Genomic DNA, 14,458 nt, shown 5'->3' on the forward strand with positions numbered 1-14,458 from the left:
CACCTGCGTAGGCAGCTGTTAGTCGTCGACATGTACTGTGCTGGTTGAGTTGTCTGGATGAGAGAAATAATTCAGTGAATACCGAACAAACGGAGCACGCAGAGAAAAAAAATCCTAACACGATTGAGTAAGTATGTTTGTTTATTGTTTGAATGAGGCAGCTGTTTAGTGACCATACAAATGGTTGTCAGTGTTCTGTGAGCTTTGAATAGACGAAACAACAAGCGTCTGTCTGGCTTTACTCTTTATTAGGTTTAATGCCAAGTTTGAGTTTCACTTTAGTGCTAAATGTGTAGTTTTCATGAGATCTTGCAATGCCCTATGTACACTACCTTCAAACGTTTGGGGTCACTTAGAAATGTCCTTATTTCTCAAAGAAAAGCACTATTTCTTTCAATGAAGATAACATTAAATTAATCAGAAATACACTCTATACATTGTTAATGTGGTTAATGACTATTCTAGGTGGAAACGCCTGGTTTTTAATGAAATATCTACATAGGAGTATCTGGAGCATCACATTTGTGGGTTGGATTATACTCTTTCATGTGAAACTCGCCAGTCTATTCTTGTTCTCAGAAATGAAGCTATTCCATGCGAGAAACTGCGAAGAAACTGAAAATTGACACGAAATTGTCTGGGTGACCCCAAACGTTTGAACGGTAGTGTACATTTCTGTGTGCATTTGTTAGCGGATATATTTTGTGCATTTGAGTCCATGCTTAAATGTCCTGGTAGAATGCTGTTGGACAGGACTGGCAAGGCGTGGTCATCATGCAAGCTAAGAAAGAAGGGATTCCAGTGCACGAAGGAAGAAAAATGTGAAATGAAAGCTTCATGTAGGAGCCCAGTTATTATCGATTATCTTAGTTCTTGTTAACTCAGGTGAGAGGATGGAGAGAAAGGTGATGCTCAAAGGAAAGTAAATAAGAAGACGGCGTTCTTTTAACGATCAGAGAGTCACACACGCATCACAGATGAAACGCTTCACAAGTCATCCCATCTTTCACATGTTTGTTTAGACGTCACTTATCCTGTTTACATCGCAGATGAGATGAGTAAACTCCTGCCAAACCCGTCCAATTATGTTTTTCCTGTTTAATTTGCATGTAGATACATATAGTCTAGTCAAACATTTGGCCAAAGGCCACATGAACGATCACGCAACACACCTTTTGTTTGTTTGGCGTAGCTTCCCATCAAATAGCACCTGTAATCTTTGGTACTGAAATACATTCAGCACATTTGACCCCTTCCTCCTCCTCCTCTCTTTCCAGCCATGAGTGAACTCTTGAGAGGGAGCTACTACGGGTCCTCGTCCCCGGAGCTGAGACTTGTTCTCCTGGGAAACATCGGGTGTGGAAAGACGTCCTCGAGCGACACCATCCTGGGCCAGCTGTCCCCCATCTCCCCCACTGCTTCCAGGACCTGCCAGCTGCGACAGGGCATCACAGAGGGCCGGAGTGTGACGGTGGTGGAGGCGCCGAGATGGTACTGGAGCGGCGGCAAGATGGAGGACAGCGTGAGGGAGGAGACAAAGCGAGCGATGGCGCTGGTCGCACCAGGCCCGCATGCCATTCTGCTGCTGGTGCCTGTTAACCAATTCACAGAGGTGGGTTGTGGACTCACTTTGCCCTTCCACTTGTGTTGCTGTCATGGCATTATGTCTCATCTACTCATGCAGTCATCTATGGCATCATTTCAGCAGTTTTAAAGTAAAAGACGTGCTTTTGATTCCTCCTAATATACAATATTCATTCATTTTCCTTTTATTTTTTTGAAAATGAATAGGTTTGAGTAAAGTACAATAAACACCTATCCAAGGTGCATATATTTGTAGATGCATATACAGTGAATTGAGCAATTAAAGTCCTCATATTATTCGTCTTTCTCGTTCTCAGATGGAGGGTCTTGTGCCTGCAGAGCTGGAGGAGACGTTTGGGAAGGAGGTGCTGGACCACACCATGGTCTTGCTGACCTGTGGGGACTACTTAATGGGGAAAACAGTGGAGGTATTAGAGTTGCGCACTGTGTGATGAGATATTTATTTCGAGCACGTCTAGTATTCACTTTGGTATCCTGCGACTCAACTTAAGCTTTGCGTTTGAGTTTTAAAAAGAGTCGGCCAGTCTTGTGACACAACCGAATAAGAGCCATCCGTCTAAACTTTCCCCCTAACTCCAAACCGATAACATTTTGTGTATACTTTGTGAGACCTGCTGAGAGTGAGGCAAACCCGTTGCAAATCTAAAATGTTTTCCTCAGGAATACCTGCGGAAAGAAGACCCAGGCCTGAGGCAGATCATTGAGCGCTGCGGGGGGAGGTACCATATCATCAATAATCGCCAGCGACAGAACAGGGAGCAGGTCTGCGAGCTGCTGGAAAAGGTGAGAAGTCTGCGTATGGAGCATTGAAGAGAACAGCATCAAGAGCCCAGTTTGCACACACACACTTTGTTCAGTGTTCACAGCTTCTCTGTTCTCATACTGATTGTGGTGGTTATCTCACAGTTTAGTCCGTTGCGGTGTATCATTTTTGATTTTTGTGAAGAACTTTTTAAAATCCTCGGAGTGAAATTCAGTTGTTGTAACATATTGCATGTGGGAGAGCTCTTTGTTTTTTTTGTTTTTGTTTGAGCATTCCTGTTTTTCCCAGCGACGCCCTGTTTCACACTCAACAATCACACCCAGACGTAGTCTGAACTTGCGTTAATAATTAGGCTGATTACAATGTAGCTTTGACAGACATGGGAATTGTTTCCACATTGGAGATTAATTGCTGGAATTACAAAACATGGCACTATAATTGTAAATGTGAGGATGGGGGACATTTCCTAAATGAATTGTTTGTTTATTTATCTTACAGGTGGACAATATGTTGACGAACAATGGTGTGTTCTCTATGAAAACGGTCCAGGAGAGAGAGCTGGAGCAACGAGTGAAAGACAGAAAGCGAGAGCTTATGGAAAGTTACAGAGCTCAAAAGGAGGAGAGGAAAGAGACCGTGTACGTCCCCAACCCAGAGACACAGAGGAGTGTGGAGCACAGCACCGCCTCAGAGAGGTGGAGGAGGGAAGAGAGGGATGAGATAGAGGGAAGTGTGGGCGTGAGCCAAAGGTCTAACGGGCTCCATTCAACTCCAGCACCAGAGCAACAGTCATCTCCAGAGCCGCACAATGAGAGGCAGCTCAACAGGACGCCCAGTTTCAGACTTAATGCAGGTAAATATTTGCATTTTTGTACCTAATGTTGTTCTAAATCACAATGAGTTGAAAAAAAAACAACTCAAAAATGAATGTGAGCGCAAAGCAGGACTCATATTTACTGTTTTTCCTCTGTAGATGGAGCTATACTCTCACAAATGTCTGAGGTTAAATCAACTCCAAAAGTGGTCACAACTTGTGAGTCACTGGGCCTCACTGTCTCTCAGTGTCACTTAAAAGTGCACTCCTATGATGCCAGATGTTACAAAAATAACTGTCATTTTCCATATTAAACTCCAAATGTCACCTGATTGTTTTCAGTTCACCACAGAATAAACAGCTTCGAAGAGAGATCCCCCGAGGCGTCTCCTACCTCCGCTCCTCATTCGCCCGTCTTTTCCCCCTTCGCCTCCTCTCCCGCCTCTCCTTCCTCATTCGCCGCATCGTCCTCGCCTTCATCTTCTCCGGAGCTGCGTCTGGTGCTGCTCGGGCGATCTGGAGCTGGGAAAAGTGCAGCTGGCAACAGCATACTGGGGCGGGAGGAGTTCGTGTCACGCCCGGAGAGCCTCTGTGCCATCACTCAGGAGTGTGAGAAAAAGAAGGTGCTGGTTGAGGGAAGACAGGTATGTGATTAAGATGTTGTTTGCTTTCATGGTTTCATTTTCCTTTCACGTGTCCACATGCCTAATCTGATCTTTGACATGCTGCTTGTTTTGTGTCATAAAACAATCATGCTGGTTTTCCCCCAATCAACTCTCCACATCGCTGCACTCTCTCTCCTGCAGGTGGCGGTGGTGGATACCCCAGACTGGTTCAATTCAGAGCAAACTCCAGATGAGGTGCGAGCTCACATCTCCTCCTGCGTGGCGTTGTCCAGCCCTGGTCCACACGCCTTCCTCCTGTGCGTCCCCTTAGACCAGCCTGCGAAGAACGAGATGCAGGCTCTAGAGGCCCTCGAGAGCGTTTTTGGCCCCGAGGCGGTCCAGAGACACACTCTGCTGCTCTTCACTTACGCAGATAAACTGAGGGAGAGCGAGAAGGTGGGGAAAGACGGCGTGGAGGCGTACATTGCTGGTCAGCGGCGAGATTTGTTGAAGCTCGTGGAGAAATGCAGGGACAGGTTTCATGTGCTGGAGCAGAGAGAGGGTGGGAGGGACAGGAGGAGTGTGGCAGAGCTGCTGGAGAAGGTGGAGCAGACGGTGAAGGAAGCTGGAGGGCAGTGCTACTCCCATCCTGCTTTTCAGGAGGCGGAGGACAGAGTGAGGCAGAGACAGGTAGAGATAGCAAGGGAGAGACGGGAAGGGACACAAGAGCAAGACGGACCGCTCAGCTCTGAGAGGCGGGTGCTTTATTCCTACATGCAGCCTGTGGCTGAGGCAGAAGAGGAAGTGAGAGAGGAGGAGATTGAGCATACAAGGGATGAGGCGGAGATGAGTGTGAAGTCGATGAATATTCAGAACCTTCCTCCCATTACGCGTTCCACCATGTCCCCTTCACTCCTACGCTCCATTATGGAGAAAATGGAGTCGAGCGCAAAGATGTTACCCAAACTGTTGGCGGATGGCTCTGTGTGGGTCGGCGAGGGAGCAAAGAAGGTGAAGGATAGTTCGGTGTGGGGGACAGTCGGCAGCGGAGCACAGAACGTCCGCAAGAAGGTGGTTGATAGTTCTGTATGGGGGAAGGTGGGAGCTAGTGCCGGACATGTGTCCAAATTAGTAGGAGATAGAGTTCCCAAGGTAGTGGTGGACGGTTCTGCGTGGGTGGGATCTGGAGCAAAGTCGGTAGCAGCTAGTCCAATGTGGGGAAAAGTTGGCTCGGGGGCCACAGTAGTGGCGGGCAGGTCCATGAGTGTCGGAGCTGGGATTGGAGCCGGGGCCAAGAATTTGGCGCAGAGTCCCATGTGGGGTAAAGTGGGATCCGGGGCCAAAAGTGGAGCTAAACTGATGGCTGAAAGCTCTGCGCGAGTTGGTGCTGGAATCGGCGCCGGGGCAAAGAAGGTGGCGCAGAGTCCAGTATGGGGGAAAGTGGGCTCCAGTGCCAAAGCAGGGGCCAAAATGGTGGCGGAGAGCTCCGTGTGGGAGAAAATTGGGACTACTGCAAAACAGGTGCCCATGGTAGTCATAGGGGGGGCACTGCTAGGTCTGGTGCTCGGTGTGGTTTTGGGAGGTGTGATCGGCGGAGCTATCGGGGCAGCTGCTGGGTCTGCGGTAACCGAGGTGGGCAGACGGAAACTCAGCAACAAAAGCACGTTAGAAAAGACGGATGAAGCAGCAAAAAGCGTGGAGAGAACGGTGAACGACGGCATCGACTCTCTGGTAAAACAAGGAGAGAAAGCATTGAAGACTGAATGAACGGCTGGATAGAGCATCTATTTAAAATGTAAAAACATTTATTTGTGAATTAGAACCATCAGACTGTAGAAACAGTGGCAAATATGGTTTTCATTTTTATTTCGACAAATTGACAATCTTTGTTTGTTTCCTTCTTTCTACACAAATATACTACAAGTTGATTCCAAACTTCAAAATTATTCTCTTATTTGCTTAAGTTTAATTCCAGCAGCTAATGAATGAGGATGGCTTTTTTTTTTCTTTTTTTAAAGGGTGAATGTCACTCACTAAATTATTTGTTCTATCGATATTTTTGATTTGACTAATTGAACTTTGCTAATCTTGGCTCAATCAAATGTGTGCAAAGAATAAGATTTGTATTATATGATGTGTCAAATCATGTAAGAAAATAAAAATGCTATTATTTTGAACCTACAATTTGTTATTTTCTGTTAATGTAAGTGGTATATCCAAGGTGAATTTAAAAAAGTTGTATTAAACATGTACACTACATCAGTCACTTAGCAATGTATCCCCCCAAAACTGTACCACTCTTAATCTACACACAAATTATTACAAAATTATTACGTGTCTTGTCGGTTTAGAGTTACAGTTTTATTTGTTTTTCATTGTTCTACACTGAGTTTGTTTTTGCATTTACTGAACCCGACTGCTTGTTAAACCTCTGCATTAAAGAGCTGTATCCTCATTATCAGCACACTAAAGCTGCTTTAGGAGAATGTCCATTCTTCACATGGGACGAGCAGCTTTTAGTCTGGGCGTGGCTGATGGAGACGGGCTACGAGTATTTCTGTGTGTAGTGAGTGTATCAAGAGGGGCTCAACGTAGGGGTAGAGGCAAGGACATTATCTCTGAGTCCCAGGCTGGCCGCCATCACCCTGCTTGGCCTCCTGTATCAAAAGAAGGAGAGAATGTTAACGCACCAGCAGTCCCAACCAACATTCTGTGGTTTCAGTTTACGAACCGATGTCATTGCAAAAGCCGTGAAGTTCTGTTGACTTCTATACATTTAAAAAAATAAAATATACTGAAAAAAGTGTTTGCAATTGCAGAATTCTGCAGTACCCCATGTGTGACCCCTGCCTCAGTCCTCTCTGTGGTTTCATAACGAAACAGGAGGGGGGTGGGGGGGGGGGGGGGGGGGGGCAGAGACAGCCGCATGGCAGCGTTGTGAAAGCTGCTCTTCCTGTCGTGTGGTCCTGAAACCGGTTGTGTAGGGGTTCCCAGAGCATCCTGGTGGTTGCATTCTTCTTTTTTGTTTTTCCCCACTCCCTTTCTCCCATGCATGCCACCTCACTCACACACACACACACACACACACACACACACACACACACACACACCTCCACCAGGAAACTCGTTGGCCGTCAATGAGACAGCACTCTGTAGGCGTTTCCTGGCCTCTTGATAAACTTCTAACTTATGCAACCCCCCCCCCCCCCCCCCACCACCACCACCACCACCATCCCACATCCACCCTTACCTTCCTCACACAACCGCACACCTGCAATTGTTGCTGTTACATAAATCTTTTGCCACACACACAATGCACAGACACGTCAAAAACATGCAGTGGTGGAGTAGTATTTAAATGTTCTGCTACGTTTATAGGCTGCTTCTACTCCACTAGCCTACACTTCAGAGGCAAATCTCACTTCACTATTTATTCAACAACATAGTAATACAATATATAAATTAACTAACAAATAATGTATTGTTATAGAGTAAGCCTAATTTACTAAAAACTGCTGACTGAAACTACTCAATAAATAACACACACACACACACACACACACACACACACACACACACACACACACACACACACACAACCATTGTACAATATCCAAACTCTTTATTGTTGTTTTCTTAGATAGATATTGTTATTGCTTCTATTTTTTTTATATATATATATTGTTGTATATGGCATTTTCTTTTATGGAGCCTCCCAATGAAAGTATTTCAGACAATTGTTCTTGTGTAACCGGAGTGACAATAAACGTCTTGAATCTAAATTGAATTAGCTCCGTCAACTGCAACATGAGTAATGCACACATTATTGCATCAATAATTATTACCAGGGGTGGAAGTACCGTACATTTACCCTTGTACTGTAACAAAGTTGTTTTTATGTACTTGTACTTTGAGTATAAAACTTGGTCATTTTGACTTTGACTTAAGTAGCCTACTATTTATCACCAGTATTGTACTTTGTACATTGAAAGTCACATGTTAGAAATCCTGATAAACTGTAAGCATGGAACAGAAGAAAGCTGCAGGTGTGTCTGCGGCCGCAGGACGGCAGAGCTCCACGTCCACACAGGTGACACTATAAGTTATAAATGTTTATGTTCACGCGCCCCCACAGTTCTTGGGCCGGGTCACTTCAAGCAACATCAAATCAACAGTCTCATATGGGGTGTGGTTATAATACCATTAGTGTACCGTGGTATTATCAAAAGGTTGCATCTGTCTTAATTCACGAATTACACACATACATGTTCATGACCTGTAGGGGCACTGTGGGTCTGGCTGACATGCTGAATGCTAACATGCTCTGGTGGATCCATCGGTGATGCCTTTGGGTTCACAGAGTAACTGCTATCTTCAGGGCCCCTTGTATGAATGTTTTTTTTTAAATTGAGGAGCGCAGTGGGACCAGTCGAGCTCTCCTTTGCTGTGATATGTGTGTACATGGCTGTATGTTGAGGTAATATTGTTTATTACATATCTGTGTTGCCTACTTTGGCGATGTGTTGACCAAAAGACGTTTCAGGCCCATCAGTCGTTTTTATTTTTTGTCGATCAGTTCATAGTCTGAGTTTTGTCTCTTTTCTGGTTAATTCTTGTGAAGCTAGTCTGAGGAATCTGGTTGGTTTGGGGCAGAATGGGTCTTTCCACATGTGTATTAGGTGACATTTAATGCAAACTATTTAGTAGCGCCCCCCCTTTTAATTGAACACAGTACATTTTGACCTACTTTTACTTTACTATGTTTTTTACACAAGCAGCCGACTCGTTACTTGAGTGAAATGTATTTAAAGTAACAATACCTGTACTTGAGTACAATGTTCTAGTACTCTTTCCACCTCTAAAAATCAAGTGATATTGTTGCGAAATGGACGATTTTGCATAATGAGGACTTTTACCTTTGCTACTTAAATTATGCCTATGTTTTGATGCTGATACCTTTACGTCACTAATGTTGTGAATGCAAGACTTGTAACAGAGTATTTTTACAATGTGTTATTGCTTCTCTTACTTAAGTAAAAGAGTTCTTCTTCCACCACTGAAAACATGTACACTACACCCTAAACCAGCTGCCCCGGAAGACTCCAAAACGTCATGGGACAACTGTTAAAGCATCATTTTTTTTTCTTTTCAAACTGTGATATTCATCTTCAGGAAAACACATCACTCACTATTGCTTTGAATATCAGCGTGCAATGTGTAACACGTTGTTGTGTCAATCTATTAACATATGGACACATGACTTATCTGCACGTTATTTAAAATAAGCAGTCACATTAAAGTTGGTTCTTTCATAACTCTTACCCAGTAACATTGCATTCATACGTCTAACATCTGATGGTTATGGAGATGGTCTCACACAAAGAACACTTTGAGGATACACAAATGTCCCCGAAACATTCGGACGTGTTGAGAAATCGTGCTGACAACGAGCAGTCTTTGGAGCGCAATAAGAGGATGTCAAATAAGGAACAGCAAACTAAAACGCACTTTATTTCTGTCTGGTACAAGTGTGTCACAATGTGAGGGTGGTACCATCTGCCTCGCCTCTCTGACAGCGACATTAAAAACTGGAAACTTTGCAGAGTATTCTATAGCAGTCACCATAATTGCACTGGGGCAATGCAGACTATTTACATGTATGAGGCCGCATTTAGACCATAACAAAAAATAGTGGTGTCTCACCCTCTTGTGGGAGATTTAATATTTGTATGGGTCTACAGAGGAGAATTCAAGAACCTGTATTTCTTCTGTTCTGTTCCTGTTTTGCATAATTCATCCACACTGTTAGACATGTTATGTTTGACAAAGGAACATTGTGACCTTATTTGGATATAACGCGTCTCGAGTCTGTTTGAATGTTCTGTGATGTTTCGTGCCTCTCAGCTTGCCCCACAGCACAGATACACTTGTAAAAGACATCGAGACAGTTAAAGCTACAGAAATGTCTCCACCCCCCCCCCCCCCCCCCCCCCCACACTTCTTTCCCTACTTGAAGGTTGAGGAGAGAGAATCACACTTTTGCTATCTGGCGATGACAGTGTGTCCTGTCCGTCACCGTGACATTTACACATCTTTGTTCGCCGTCTTCTGGTGTCACCGCTCGTCATTTGTGGCTGCCGCCATCCTTATCTGACCCCTGACCTTTCCCAGAATGCCATGGGTCACCAAAGAGGTCTTAGCCCCGAAGCTCTCCTCGCTGTCCGTGTCGCCATAGCAACTGGATGTTGCCGGGGAGCTAGCCAGAGCGATGACGGAGTCAGTCGAGTCCCTGTCTCTGTGGAGTGTCGCGGGACGGGCTGAGGATGGCGGGCCGGCGTGGGACGGAGGAGGAGTGTTGCACTGACAAAGACGGTTCTGTTTGTTACCGTCCAGCCCAGCCGCGGCGCTCTCGTCCTCGTCCTCAGCCGGGTCCCTGGTCTTGTCCTGTGCCTGGTCACTGAGCAGCGTGACCAGGAAGTTGATGTACTTGACAGCCAGACGGAGGATCTCGTTCTTGCTGAGCTTCTTGTCGGGTGGATGCGTGGGAATGAGTTTCCTCAGCTCAGAGAAAGCCCCGTTCACGTTTTGCTGTCGCCAGCGCTCGCGGCTGTTGGTGAAGACACGCCGAGCGATTTTCTGAGGAGGGCCTGTTAGACACACATAATCACTGTCTGAGTGTGCAGGGCCTTAAAGGACATAAGAAGAAGTTAATATGTATTATTATTATCAACAAATCCCATAAAAAGAACAACAATGAAATTGCACAAACAAGTCTTGTGTGACCAAAGCCTGGTGTATCGTCTTCAAAACACATCAATGAGAACTTTAATATGGATCTATGACCCGTCTTGAGTGAAAACAATGGGCTTTGGGCTGAAAGGATTGTATTGGAAAGTATTGAGATGAACTGACACATCGTCGCTGTCAGTTTTTTCACAAGACTTGTTGACAATAAGGCAAACACAGAACATCTGCAACCTTATCTTTTAAATATATTGGATATTAACCTTCTCCACGACGTGAGCAGCAATTACATCAACACAAATTCAAACATGCAAACATTCACATATTGATATCGATGTCTCATTCTGTATTTGGTCACACAGGAACTCACAGTCATTGATCTCCAACTCAAAGTGTGACGAGGGTCTTCTCTTGATGCGGCTGCTGCTGATGACGCCATAGCTTCCTCCCGAGGGACTCAGGTAAGAACTAGAGATAAAAGCACAGCAAAATGTGTGAAAATGTGGCATTTTTGTAACTGCATTTGCAATCAAGTGCAGATAAATATAAAAATATAGAAAAATACAGTTTGCAATGTTAAGTCACTCCAGCATCTCTGTCCTTAAAAAGAAGGAAATCTCGGGGAGTGGATGGAGAAGAAGATGGTGGAAGCCATTAACTGCGTTGTGATTATGTTGGTGGTGTTGATTGAGTGTGCATGCAGAGTTTGAGCTCAGTCTCATTAAGTCTGCTTACTAGCTGATTCTACTTCAGGGGGATGAAATAGATCAATGCTTCCTGCTACAAACAGACCAGAGAGAAGTCTGCAGGGAACCGTATTCCCAGACCTGCATGACAGATGGTGAAACCTTAGATGTAGGAAACGTTTTATTTTATTTTTATATTCACATAGCTGATACTTCTTTGTTACGGAAAGAAACTGTGAGGAAAATCTTTTTTTGGAGTATAGAATAGATGCACAGTATGAGGGCTCTGATAAAGTCTGCAAACGAGTGCCTTTCTTCATGAGAGTAAGCAAAGACTTGCCAACTCTACAAGCCCCCAAAAAAGCTTTAAGAGGTCTGTTTTGTCGGATCAACAACTAAATTTAGCTGCAATTAAAAGTAAAATTGTTGTTTCATAAAGTGATATCTTTTTTGTTTACTACTAAATGCACACAGAAAACATTCCATGATGCAACTCGTGGTCAGCGACCAAATGTCCCGATGAGTAAATATAGCGTGAGAAACGTGAGGTCCCTTCATAGCAGCACACATCCTGCTGTCAGTTTTGCATAACTGCAGCGTAGCCACAATTAATCACCATGGGAAGTCGTGAAATCCAAGCAGTTGAGGTTTCATATGAAACGGGAAATTGTTACCAACGAGGAGGTATCGTCACCGCGAGTATCTCAGGAAAGCGTATTTTGGTAGCTCCACACCTGTTTGCATTCTCTGATGAAAAGAATGTGAGTGAGCATTGTGTCTCTTTTATTTAATATACTGTTTGATGTTTCATAATTATAATATGTTCCATCACTCAGAAATCCTTACAGGATCAAATGCAACCTCCAGAAGTATTTAACTGAACAAGATGATTTAATACACTTCTGCTCATAACATTTGGCTTTCGGTGTTGTCTGCTGTGGTTCCCAACCTCGGGGTCGGGACCCCTCAAAGGGGTCGCAAGATAAAAATGAGGATTTGCAAGATGATTGACTCAATAGGGAAGACGTCAAAATATAATCTTTTTGTTGATTGTTTTCTCACTTTTCTTTTATTCAAATTAAGGAAAACTTTTCTTCTTTGTGTCCCCAAAATGATTCAAATGAAACAATCTGAGACAGGAAATCCACACCGGTCAGCTTTCACTGATGAGGGTCTGAAGAGGATGTAAAGGATTCCTCATTGCTTCTGGATGAATCCATATCTACCGTATCTCACCTGGTGAAGAAGGGGTGTGCAGAAAGGTACTGCTGAGGCAACAGGGGTCCTGGGGAAGGAGCTGAGGGGCCCCCAGAAGCTCCAGAAGCTCCAGGGCTGGCCACGGGCAAACAGGTCCGCTGACAGCGGCGAAAGTCCCCGTGGGGCCCATGCAGGAGGTTGGGTATTGGGTGGAGGGCAGTCAAAGGGGTATTGGGGAGCGGGCGAGGAGGTTTGCTGTGACCGAGGCTGATGACTGGAATGTGTGGAGGAAGAGGAGAGGATGATGAGCATGAAGGGAAGGAGGACGTGGAGGTTGGAGGTGGTACGGGGCACGTGGAGGTCCTGGCTGGCGCCGGGAGGAGCGGAGGCGGAGAGGAAAGGGTTGGGGACCCGTTGGCAGAGGCAGCAGGGGCTGAGGTGCTCTTTGGTCCTCCTCGCTTCTCCTCCTCCTTCTCCTCCCCGGTCTCCATGACGATGGGCTCAGGTGCAGCAGCTGAGTCAGCGTGGTGACCGGTTAACGCCGTCGTCGTGGTAATGGGGGACTGAATCGAGCCAGAAGAGGGGACATCCGTGTGTCCCTTGTGCCCTGTCTTGTTAGCGGGACACGGGCTGCTGATGGCGTCCGAGGATGCCAAAGTCTTGTTGTGGAGGGGACTGTGCTGCTCTACGGAGGCGCAGGATGGGGAGGAGGCGGAGGATGAGGTGGAGGAGGGGGAGGAGGAGGAGGAGGAGTGGCGAGGTAGGGCGGGGGGTGAGGCAGGTGGGCCGGTGGGGTTCAGCTTCTCCATCATGGTGGTGAATCCCCGTTAGTGCCAGCTGCCCAGCGTGTGAGTCAGCGTGTCTTTTGTTTGTGTGTGAGAGTCAGTAACGTGCTCATGTGTACCACCTGCAGCTCATCCTACAGAACTCTTTACACCTTTTCTAAACGTGCCTTTTCCTTTCTTTCTCCTTTGTTCCACTTTCCTGCAGAATAAGCAATATTTTGCTGCTCTCCCTCAATAGATTTTCCTTTCGGCCAACCTGAGATCCTTCAGTTATCGTTGCCAGGGTCAATGTGCGAGTCGTCAGTCTCTGGCTGTGTCTCTGGCTTTGAGTAAACGTGAGACCGAAATGTTGCAGTCCTTGCAGTTTTTAATGGAGGGCTTCTCCTGCAGTATCGTCTCTGGGTGCAGCGTGGAGCCAGGGGTGGGTGTCGCGGTCGGATTTTGAGTGGATTTTTCTCACATGAGGATCCTGAGCAGCAGATTCTAGGTTGTGAATGTGAAGTCTCGAGTGGCTGCTCTCACTGAGTCCATCTGTCTGTGTGTATTTTGAGGATGTGAGTCAAAATCCTTTTCAGCATTCAAAACGCCCCAGACCCCCGAAGATCGGATTGATATCAAAGAGTCTGTTGAACAAAGAAAAACACACTCTGGTAAATATATGGATATATATGGATATGAAAATGTGCTAAAAGGTCATCATTTACAGATAAGCGATGATAAAATGCTGGATATCAAGTGAATTCACTGTTTGAAGTCCACTTCTTCACGTGTGTTGTCACTGAGCTGACAGGCGTAATGCTCTTATGATTTCTCAGGTTTTGCAATCGCAAGTGTTCCTGTTTTGTCTTTTTCTGGTGGTCATGACTTTATTTTAGACAGTTCCCTCTTTCACAATGATGCTCTCAAAGTTAGTTTTTTATCATTTAATTTTGCAGCAGTGTTATATTTACTGTTGTTTAAATATCTCGGTGGGAAGAACCCTTAGAGAAGCTACACAGAAACAACCATAGATTCATATTTAAAAGGTTTCATTATAAAACACATTCACTGAAAACATAATTAGCTGCACACTTAAGTGAGATCATTATTTTTGCTGTGGTAGCCAAGAAACAAAGCCACTCTTCTCATATAGTTTATTTGTAGCATATTTGAATTAATAATATTTAATACAAGTCAACTCTGTAGGTATGTTTCTGCACAACGAGCTGTTTCAAATCCTAAAATATAATATCTTTGATCATTTTGATAAACCTCCATGC

The 14,458-nt window shown here is 45.1% G+C and overlaps 2 protein-coding genes across 4 annotated transcripts; one reads left to right on the forward strand and one right to left on the reverse strand.

The window, feature by feature from the left end:
- Positions 1-6,242, forward strand: LOC306696117 (uncharacterized protein). 2 transcript variants are annotated; one of them, XM_079159639.1, is made up of 8 exons: positions 1-127; positions 1,278-1,612; positions 1,902-2,012; positions 2,266-2,388; positions 2,867-3,221; positions 3,342-3,401; positions 3,525-3,826; positions 3,989-6,242. In XM_079159639.1, exons 2-8 carry the CDS (start codon positions 1,280-1,282, stop codon positions 5,552-5,554), a joined length of 2,850 nt encoding a protein of 949 aa, XP_079015765.1. In that variant the 5' UTR covers positions 1-127; positions 1,278-1,279; the 3' UTR covers positions 5,555-6,242. The 2 variants fall into 2 exon arrangements, with proteins under 2 accessions (XP_079015765.1, XP_079015766.1); XM_079159640.1 differs by lacking the exon at positions 3,342-3,401.
- Positions 6,243-9,798: 3,556 nt separating this feature from the next.
- On the reverse strand, positions 9,799-13,619 carry lyl1 (LYL1 basic helix-loop-helix family member). 2 transcript variants are annotated; one of them, XM_079160409.1, is made up of 3 exons: positions 12,454-13,619; positions 10,902-10,999; positions 9,799-10,434 (listed from the first exon to the last, which is right to left on the reverse strand). In XM_079160409.1, the coding sequence occupies exons 1-3, from the start codon at positions 13,224-13,226 to the stop codon at positions 9,902-9,904; spliced, it is 1,404 nt and encodes a 467-aa protein (XP_079016535.1). In that variant the 5' UTR covers positions 13,227-13,619; the 3' UTR covers positions 9,799-9,901. The 2 variants fall into 2 exon arrangements, with proteins under 2 accessions (XP_079016535.1, XP_079016534.1); XM_079160408.1 differs by having other exon boundaries at positions 9,799-10,473.
- Positions 13,620-14,458: the final 839 nt, after the last annotated feature.

The sequence above is a fragment of the Pholis gunnellus genome (assembly GCF_910591455.1).
Source record: "Pholis gunnellus genome assembly, chromosome: 5".
Classification (NCBI taxonomy): Eukaryota; Metazoa; Chordata; class Actinopteri; order Perciformes; family Pholidae; genus Pholis; species Pholis gunnellus.